This window comes from Rissa tridactyla, chromosome 14, assembly GCF_028500815.1.
Source record: "Rissa tridactyla isolate bRisTri1 chromosome 14, bRisTri1.patW.cur.20221130, whole genome shotgun sequence".
NCBI lineage: Eukaryota > Metazoa > Chordata > Aves > Charadriiformes > Laridae > Rissa > Rissa tridactyla.
The window spans coordinates 14,843,969-14,854,281 of NC_071479.1; the positions used below are offsets into that span (position 1 = coordinate 14,843,969).

General features: G+C 57.1%; 1 protein-coding gene across 1 annotated transcript; it reads left to right on the forward strand.

Annotated features, from left to right (window-relative positions):
• Positions 1-277: 277 nt before the first annotated feature.
• LOC128917659 (adenylate cyclase type 10-like) lies at positions 278-10,097 on the forward strand (the record flags this gene model as incomplete). The annotated part of the gene is made up of 8 exons (XM_054221007.1): positions 278-287; positions 4,699-4,836; positions 5,127-5,231; positions 6,117-6,148; positions 8,893-8,922; positions 9,036-9,157; positions 9,749-9,825; positions 9,916-10,097. Coding segments are annotated over exons 1-8 (696 nt in total), but the record flags the coding sequence as incomplete, so codon positions are not given.
• Between the last annotated feature and the right edge of the window lie 216 nt (positions 10,098-10,313).

Sequence of the window (10,313 nt, forward strand, 5' to 3'; positions counted from 1 at the left end):
AAGCAACGTAGTATAATTGCCTTAGAACATCTGTCCACGCGAACAATCACCCCTCCTATATCCTGGGCGAAGTTCTGCATTTTGCACGCTGAGTTCAGCACACTTTCTCATATCTTGTTTGTCTCAGCATTTCTAACACCGCTACAATGTTTTCACATAACCTTCAAACTTACAAGGCCTACACAGTTGTTAACAATTCTTCGGTGCTTGGAGTGTTCACAGGATGACCCCTTTGTACTAAAAATCCTCCCACACATTGGGACGTCCCCAGTTAGCCATGACTTCAGGTAGATCACGGAAAGTGGCTTGGCGAGCACGTCTGCCAGCTCTTTCAGCACTCTTGGATGTAACCCATCCGGTCCCATAGACTTGTGCGCATCCAAGCGGCGTAGCAGGTCGTAGATCACTTCCTCTTTCATTGCGATGGCCTCGTGCAGCTTCCCCTCCCTGTCTCCCAGCTCACGAGGCTGGGTGCCCAGGGAACAGTTAGTTCCACTGCTAAAGACTGAGGCAAAGTACGCATTGAGCACCTCAGCCTTCTCCTCAGCCTTTGTGACTATGTTTCCCTCTGCATCCAGTAAGGGAGGGAGATTTTCCCTAATCCTCCCTTCGTTGTTAATGAATTTATAGAAACATTTTTTGTTATCCTTAACAGCTGTAGCGAGGTTGAGCTCGAGCTGCGCTTTGGCTCTCCTAATTTTCTCCCTGCATAGCTTCGCTATATCCTTACAGTCTTCATGAGAGACCTGCCCCCTCTTCCAGAGGTCATAGACTCTCCTTTTGTTCTTGAGGTCCAGCCAAAGGTCCCTATTTAGCCAGGCCCGTCTCCTTCCCCGCCTACTTGTTTTTCGGCACACAGGGACAGCCTCCTCCTGTGCCTTTAAGACTTCTCTCTTGAAGTACGTCCGGCCTTCCTGGGCTCCTATATCCTTCAGGGCAGCCTCCCAAGGGACTTTGTCCAGCAGTCTTCTGAACAGGTCAAAATTTGCCCTCCGGAAGTCTAAGGTGGCAGTTTTACTAACCCCTCGCCTTGTTTCCTCAAGAATCAGAAACTCGATCATCTCACGATCACTGTGCCCTAGACGGCCACCAACCTTTACTTCCCCTACAAGTTCTTCCCTCTTCACAAGAAGCAGGTCCAGGAGGGCACCTTCCCTGGTGGGCTCACTTACCAGCTGTGCGAGGAAGTTATCTTCCACACATTCCGGGAGCCTCCCGGATTGTTCCCTCTCAGCTGTGCTGTATTGCCAGCAGATATCCGGGAGGTCAAAGTCCCCCACAAGAACAACGGCAAGTGATCGCGAGATTTCCCCCAGCTGCTTATAGAAAGCTTCGTCCGCCTCACTGCTTTGGTTGGGAGGTCTATAGCAGACTCGCACAGCGATAGCAGCTTTATCGGCCCTTAACCTAATCCAAACGCTCTCCACCCCGTCATCACTATACTCGATTTCTGAGCTCTCGTAGCATTCTCTAATATACAGGGCCACTCCTCCACCTCTCCTTTCCTGTCTGTCCCTCCTGAAGAGCTTGTAGCCATCGATTGTGGCACTCCAGTCATGTGAGGCATCCCACCACGTTTCTGTGATAGCCACTGTGTCATAGTTTCCCTGGTGCATCATGGCTTCAAGCTCCCCCTGTTTGTTGCGCATACTGCGTGCATTGGTATAGATGCACTTCAGATGTGCTAATGACTCCAGCACCTTTTTGTGAGTGTGGGCCCCATTTCCCACCAGACCCCTTTCAGGTGCTTCCATGATTTCTAAGCGTCTATCCCTTCTCTCCAATGAAATGTCAGAGTGAGAGTCCTCGCTAGCCCACCATCCTTCAAGCCCTGGCATGCCTCCCTTGGATTTATTCCTGACAGGCCCAGTTGTCTCCCCTTCCCCCCTCATATCTAGTTTAAAGCCCTGTCAATGAGCCTTGCTAACTCCTGCCCCAAAATTCTTTTCCCCTTCTGGGACAGGTGCGTCCCACCTGCCACCAGCAGGCCAGGTGACTCATATAGCAGCCTGTGATCAAAAAACCCAAAGCCCTGCCAATAACACCAGTCCCGGAGCCACAAGTTGACCTGTTGCCTCTTCCTGTTAATTTCCTCATTCATGATTGCCACTGAAGGGATAGAGGAGAATACAACTTGTGTTCCTGACCCCTTAAGCCGTCGCCCCAAGGCTCTAAAATCTCTTTTAATCGATTTTGGGCTCCTCCTACCCACTTCGTCACTACCCACCTGAAATACTAAGAGGGGGTAGTAGTCAGAGGAGTTTACTAGGGCCGGAAGTTTGCCTAACGCATCCCTGACCCGTGCCCCAGGGAGGCAGCAGACTTCCCTGTGAAGTGGGTCTGGACGGCATATTGGCCCCTCCGCCCCCCTCAATAGAGAGTCACCCACCACAATGACCCGTCTGCTTTTCCTTTTGGAGCCAGCTGTGATGCTGGGTCCATGGCGACTTGGTCTTTCTGACGTTCCTGGCCTGGGTGTATCATCCTCCTCTCCAACAGCCAGTTCCTCCTGCAGGGCTTCATATCTGTTCTGCAAAGGTAACTGGGAAGGTGGGAGGGGCCGGGAGGGCATTCTCCTGCTTCCCCGCGCAGGGACCGGTTTCCATTCCCCCTCGTCTCTGCGATCCCCTCCTATTGCCTGGTGACGAGAGGGGAGGGGGTCCTCTGACTTGTGTGGGGCCTCACCCTCTTCCCTTTCTCTCAGGGAGCGGGTCCACCAGTCACTCTCCCTCTCGCATTCTCTCATACTCCTCAACCTCTCCACTTCTTCCTTCAGCTCAGCCACCAGAATGAGCAGATCATTTACCTGTTCACATCTGACACAAGTGTTGTCTCTGCTGCCCTCCATGGCGAGTGCCAGGCTCCGGCACTCTTTGCAGCCAGAGGCCTGGCTGCCCATATGTTTGCGTGGGGCCTCTGTCTGGGTGCCCACAGTTTTTTTAACAGCAGCCTTCGACCGGGTAGCAACCACGGCTGGATCTCTAGACACAAGCGAGACCTTGTGACTCGACGGTCAGTTTGGGGGAGCACTGGTTGCTCGCTCTCTGCAGGGACTAGTCCTTGCTCTGGGCAAGGCATCTCGGTCGTATTTAAAGCACCCGTTGCATGTTTATTTTATTAATTGGTGCTTATTTGCATAAATTAACATGGCATTTGGGAGGGAACATGGAGGGTTTGATTAGTTGAAGGAAGGAAATGGAAAGAAAGGCATCTTGTCTCTCCCAACAGTATAAAAAAGGCTGATTTTTTTGTTTCCGAGCCACCAGATTTTGATAACTTTGTTTAATTTTTGCTGAATATTCATGTCCAGTGGAAAGAAAAATAATCTATATTTTGGTTCTGTTTTTCTCTTGAAAGGACCAATCCTCAGGTCTGGGCCTCGATAAACTCCTGTCCCCAAAGCAGAAGGCGTGTGGGAACGTTCTCCTTGGGCTTCTCAAGGCTTGTATTTTTCAAAATAAACCTCAAAGGAACGTTTTTATCTAGCCCTTAACGATTCCAAAGGGAAACCGGCTGCCTTCCAGAAACCAAGACGGGCCTCCCAGTAAGGCTGGAGTCAGCGGCAGCCCTGCCAGCTGGGAGGACTGGGAGTTTTTCAGCAGAAAACCTGGAGGCTGTTTCCTTTTCAACAAAGAAAAAGAAGTGGGATGTTGCAGCACTGAGTGATTTTTTAAATTCCATAGAAAGGGATGAGTTTTGAGCAGTTTGGCTCTGGAGGCGGGGTGGGAAAGCGAGTGCCGAGAGAATGTGGCCCATGTTCTCCGGCGCCAGGACGGCTCGCCGATGCTCCAGGCCGCTCTGGCCGGTGGCAAAGGCCTGCTGGGGCGAGACGGCGGTGGCCGGGATGGCCAGGTACTGCCGGCTCTGCCACCCCCACCATTCCCCCTCCGCCCACCTCGTCTCTCCCTGTCTCTCCGTCCCCCGGCCCACATGGCGGAGGAGCAGGCGAGGGGGGAAGTGCGGGTTATGCTGAGTTCCCCCCAAAAGAGGTGGGTCACAGCCCCAAAATGTCTGGAAGTTGGGCGGGGGTCGCAGTGTTTAAAAAACGTTCAAACCTGTAACTCTGGGTGTGAGGCACTGGAATAGAGAACAAGCTCTTCTTTTGATAGCTATTGAAAAATAATATTAATTTCTGTATCTAGAAGGAGACGAAAATAAAAAGCTCTCTCTCTAAGGATGAAATTATTTCATGGTATGAAATTATTTCGTGGTATGAAATAATGCTGTGGGCCAGCCTGGGTCAAGTGCCTCAAGTCCTCATTTCTACACCTGGGAAGGCTTAAAAGCACCGAGACCGCTAATCCCCCATAGGCTAGCTGGCTATGAAGTACATATTTTCCCAAATTCAGACAAGAGAGTTCTAGAAGTGCAGTTTTCCCCAGCATTACAAGAGAAGTTAGTGCTGTGTCGCTCACAGCAGGACACCGGGTAATGGCGGTGACAGACGGAAGATGTCACTGCGAGCCGATTGTGATGCGTGAGGTGAGTTGCCGGGCAAGCGATGACCTGCAGAGGAGGCCGCCGCCTGGTGACTGTGACCACCCCGGGAAGGCGGAGGGCTAGTCGCCCCGCACAGAGGCCCCGGGCTCAGTGTGCAGCTTGCACTGTGCAGTGAGGTCCTCGTCCTCCTCCCGGCTGGGCACGGCCGTCTTCTCCTGAGGTACCCCGTGTGCCGCAGGGCGCTGACGATGGCTTCTGCCTGGGAGAGGAATCGTCACTACGGGGACCTGCAGAAAGCAGTCGCTTTCCTCCCCTCGCTCCTTGCTGATAGCTCCCTCAGGAGCAACGACACCGCTCAGAGTGTCCACGGAGTGCTGCTCTTTGCGGATATCTCAGGTGGGGGGAGCAGGGAGGAGCAGCCACGGACATGAGCCATGTGGGGACACAGCAGGCCCTTTGGAGCCCCTCAGACAGAGTGGTCATCTTGTCACTGCTGAGGTCTTCTGTTGGGATGCCCACAGAGAGCGGGATGGGTGACCTTGGGCGGTCCATCATGGCTGCCACCAGTGCGGAGCTGGCACGGGAAGGTGTCCCCTACAGGCTCTCGGGCCGGGCATCGTGGAAACAGCTGCCAGGTCTTTTGGCCCACATGGGCATTTCCTGATTTCTGGATGTCCCTGTTCCAGGTTTCACTGCGTTGACCGAGAAATTCGTGCAGAGGAGCGGCGTGGACAGAGGCACTGATGAGCTGGCGCAAACGCTCAATGAGTACCTGTGCGACATTTTGGAGGGTAGGAGCCGTGCTGCAGGACTGTGTGGCATCGGGCCGTGATGGTGGAGGGTGGAGGCAGCCTGGTCCTGCCTCCTTGGAAGGGCTGGGGCTTTCTGTGAGGAACAGTGAGCGCAGCCAGGGTCTGCTGGCGGGTCAGCACCAGCACGGGTCCTTTCTGCTCCCCGCTGCGGCCGAGGAGGCACCCACTTTCTTAGCAGCCACCTCGGTGCCTCTGGCGTGAACAGCCGTCTCAGTGCTGCGTCAGGGCCCAGAGCAGGCTGAGGGCATCCAGCAAGTGCTCCAGGGTCTGGAGCGTCTGTGCTATGAGGAAAGTCTGAGAGAGCTGGGCCTGGTTTGCCTGGAGAAGAGAAGGCTTGCGGGGGGGACCTTAGAAACGTGCCTACAACCTGAAGAGAGGGTGCAAAGAGGACAGAGCCAGGTTCTCCCCAGTGGTGCCCAGAGTGGAACAGGAGGTTCCCTCTGTGCATCAGGAAACACTTTTCGACTGTGAGGGTGACTTAGCACTGGCAGAGGTTGCCCAGGGAGCTTGTGAAGTCTCCCTCCTTAGAGCTATTCTGAAACCATCAGCCACCGTCCTGGTCAGCTGGCTCTGTGCAGCCGGGCTTGAGCAGCGGGCTTGGACCAGATGGACCCCAGAGGTACCTTCCAGCCTTCACCTTTCTGAGGTCTGGTGGCATCTGGAGGCCCTGCCTCCCTGCCTGCTGTGCGGGTACAAGGGCTGTGACCACCATGAGCCTGGGAGAGAGGCCGGAGCGGTGCTTTCCTGAGCTGTGCCCCACAGTGCACCCTTGCCCCGGTGCTCCCCTCAGGCAGAGGGCCTTGCTCGGTGGCTTCTGGAAGAAGGTGTCCACATGACTCTGCCTTTTCTTCCCTCTGTCCACAGAGTTCCTGATTTTTGGAGGAGACATCTTGAAGTTTGCTGGTAGGTTCTTGGGACGACGATGACCTCGGGCACTGAGCTGTAGCATTTAACTCCTGTGGCGGCCGTTTGCTCTGCGCTCCTTCTCAAGAGGCTCTGTGCAGCGCCTTGAGCCAGCTCTTTGGCCACGCACGCACCCCTCCAGCAGTGCCCTCTCTCCAGTGCTGCAGCTGCAGAGGAGCGCTCGGGACAGGGGGTGTCACCGCTGCCAGCCGTCTGCTGCTGTGGCTGGCCCGGGATAGGAGAGGTGTCCCGGTGCCCAGGACATGGTCCCCCAGGACGATGGCCTCCCACAAGCCCATCTTCCTCCGCACGGCAGCTGGTTTCTGCTGTCTCTGCAGAACCAGACCGTAGGTCAGGGAGAGTCAGGTCTCGGCAGAGCCTTTACTTTCCCTCCCTTTCCCCAGGAGATGCTGTGCTGGTGCTGTGGAGAACACCACCCCAGGAGGTGGCCAGGACCATCAGCCTGGTGCTGCACTGTAGCCAGCAGATCCAGAAGAAGTACGGAAGGCGTGACACAGATGTGGGGCAGAAGATCCAACTGAAGATAGGTACGGGCGCTGTGCCAGACGCAGCTGTGTGGCACTCTGCCATGCCACAGGGTGCTTCTGGTTTGCTGGGCTTCTGGGGCAGGCAGCTGGGGATGACGCCTGGCGCACTCAACACATTCTCAATGTCAACTCGGTTCGTCTATTTCTAGACGCCTGTTTTAGGGACTCGTGTCAGCGTCTCCCCCAGGAGGAGGGAGGATGCTCTACCCCTCCGTAATGCCCGTCTCCCCGCTGGGCTTCAGAGGAGCTTCTGAGCAGCCGAGATGCTGGGGGCTGTGGAGTTCCAAATGTTCCTGTGTCAGTTCTGCTTCTCCTTCTCCCCAGGGATCTCTGCAGGGACCATGAGCCTCCCGGTTTTCGGAGATGAGAGCTGGCAACACTTCTGCATTTTTGGCCCGTGCCTGGCTGAAGTTCGTGACGCCGAAGAGGTTGCGGGTGCAGGTGAAGTTGTCCTCTCAGCCACCTGCTGGGAGCTCTGTGAGCAGCACCGGCTGAGGACCAAGCATCTCGCAGGCACAAGAGCTGTGCAGGCAGGTGGATGGGACGGCCTCGAGAGCCATTCTGAGGGCCTGGGCCTGGCCATGAAGGAGGGAGGTGTCGGAAGGCTGAGGAGATGAATGTGGAGAGAGTTGTAGGTGGGAAAGCGGGCAGGCAGGGGAAGGTCTTGTCCTTCCATCTCAAGGGTAACCGTGGGCTGGGCTTTCTTGCTTTGAGGGGTCAGGAGGCGCTGGGAGGGTTTGAGCCCCAGCAGCAATGTCCTCTGTGGGCCATGGAGCTGTGGTTGCTTGGAGATGGGCATGCTTGGAGAATGGCTGTCCAGCTCCGGTGCTTCTGAGGAAGCACTGCTGTCCCATCCAGCCAGGTGGGCTACTTCTCCCCTTCTCTGGGCAGTGACGGTGGAGGGCAGGCTCTGTCCCCTGGGAGTCCTGGGGAGGCCAGTGGCAGTGCTTTCATTCTGTGTGTCTTCAGGTGACGGGCATGGATCCGATGCCTTGGTCCGAATGCCAAGACGCCTTACGCAAGCTCGTACAAGACCCAGTGAGACACCGCTCAAAAAGGGAAGGTGAGTGCCCACTTCCCCTTGCTCTGTGATTGTCCCGAAAGGTGGGGCTTTGCTGCTTCAGGGGCCAGAGAGGAACCACCTCCTCCCTCTTACCTCTGTCCGTTAGCACTCAGGCTGTTGGGCCTCCCAGGGCGGTGGCTGCTGCCGCCTCCTCCTTCCAGGGGAGAGCTCTGCCCTCAGCATCTGGAGGTGGCAACATGAGCAAGCGCAGAAGACTCTTTCTCCCCCGGTTCCAGGGCCAGGCCCTGCTTTGCAATGGCTCGTAGTCCCGTCCACCCAGCGACCACCTGCCTTTTCTCTCCTCAGGTGCCATGAGGCCTGCTCTTCTCTTGCCCAGTGACCTGAACGCCAAGGATGTGCTTAGGAAGTACATACCAGTCGCTGCTCTCGGGAAGGTACGGCAAGGCCGCCGCTGCTGGGGGCTGCATTTTCGGAGGGCAGAAGAAGTGGTGCCTTGCAGAGATGGAGCTCTTACGGGAACAGACCAATCAAAGAAAATGCGCCCTGCGATGACAACGCAGGGAAACTGAGCCCGGGGGCACCGGTGCTGCACCATTGTCTGCGTTGTCCTCAGAGAGACATGGGTGGCAGGAGGAGGACTCCTGTCCCTCTGTCTTTTCCGTGGCTATGGTTCTGGGTGTGCCGCGGACACGATGGTGGGATAAAGGGGAGATTCCCCTGAAGTCCCTGGAGCATCCCTGAGGGTCTCCCCTCATGTCCGTACCGGTCCCCAGATGGCGTGTTAGCGGAGCAGCCTTCTCTCCTTTGTCATTTGTGTTATGACTCGGCGTCTGCCTGCCGCAGGCTGGGCGGCCTGCCCGCCCTTTTGCACTGAGAGGAGGATTTATCCCTTCCTCTGCTATTACCCGCTATCGCCAGCACGCCTGCTCTCCCTCGGTACTGGTGTGGGCAGTAAGAGCCCGGGAGAGCAGGCTGGTGAAGCCGTCGTGCTCTTGTCTTCCAGCTCGATGCAGGACTGCCCATGGATCTCCTCTCTGAGCTACGGCCAGTCACCTGCATCTTTGTCCAGCTGCAGCTTGCTGCAGGTACCAGCTCAGAGCATCTCAGCACCGTCCTCAAGGAGGCCAGCAGGGTGATGCTAGAAATCCTCTCTCCTCACAAGGGCCACATCAACAAAGTCCTCCTGTGTGATAAAGTGAGTGGGGGGGAACGGTGGCCTCCCCCAGCGCCAGAGGGTGGGCAGTGAGCGCGAGGGAGAGACTCCCTCTTAGGCGCTGTAGCAACATGTTCCACATCTGTCCTGGGCAGGGCTGCACGTTCCTCTGCGTGCTGGGACTCCCTGGAAACAAGCTGCCCTGCGAGAGCCTTCACGCCCTGCAGAGTGCTCTGGAGATCTTCAACTCGTGCTCCACCATGCTCAAGGAAACAGAGTGAGTGTGTGGCGGGGGTCGGCGGGGTGCATGCTGCCTGGGACGGCGCAAGGGGGCTTCCCAGAAAGAGATGTGCCTTCTAGCTTGCTCTCCCTTGTCCCTGGCAGGAAGGAGGCAGTGCCCTGAGAGGTGCAGGCAACCCCTGGGCTCAGCCCACGGCAGCCAGACGGAGTCCCTCCAAGCACACTCTGCTGGCCACCGTGCTGGAAAGAGCCCTCGTGAGGGCCAGAGGCCGCTGCGGCCAGAGGCAGGCCCTTCTGGGCCACTGCCCCATGAACGGGGATGGGGCCCAGCCACCTGATCCCAAGTGGCTGTCATCGCCAGGCGGTGACATGGCGGGCGCCTTCTTCCCTCTCTCTTTGCTCACAAGAGGGCTGTGGCCCTGCCCGTGCTCTGCCCCTGCCCCTTGTCCCTTGCAACCTGCAGATGTTGCACCCCTGAGCTCTCCACGTCCCCGAGACCCACGCTGGCAGGGCAGCACAGCCGGTGGCCCAGGCTGGCACCGAGGGGAGGTGTGGGAAGGGATGAAGCCAGGCGGGCAGGACTGCGCCTGGGGCGCTGCTCAAGCCCTGCTGTTTCTCTGTGTGCCAGGACAATGTCTGTGGCAGTTACCAGAGGGACGATGTTCTGCGGAGTCACTGGCCACCCGCTGAGACACGAATACACAGGTATTGGCCTGGAAGGGTGCCGCGGGGCTGGCGGCACGGGCCACACCGACGCATGCTCTCTCTCTCTAACGCGTGCTCTCCCTCTGGCAGTCCTTGGCCGGAAGGTGAACTTGGCTGCCCGGATGATGGTGCACTACCCTGGGCTGGTGTCCTGTGATGCAGTGACCTACGCCGCCTCCCGGCTGCCCGCTTCCTACTTCAAGGAGCTGCCGCAGAGAGAGATGAAAGGCCTCAGGCAGCCTGGCCCTGTCTATCAATACGTGGGGGTCACCGAGGAGAGGTGAGTGTCCTCTGAGACGGTCGGAAGCCCTGGCGTGGCAGGCTTTTTGCCCCTCTCCCCTGCTGTCTCCAGCTGCTGAGAGAGCAGGAGTGAAACCACAGGGATGGGGAAGGTTTGTCTGTCTTGGTAGACACAACCTGGCCTTGTGGGCTGGGTCTAAAGGGCTTTGGGCTGTGCTTTCCGTGCTGTGCTTGCTCCACCACGTGCC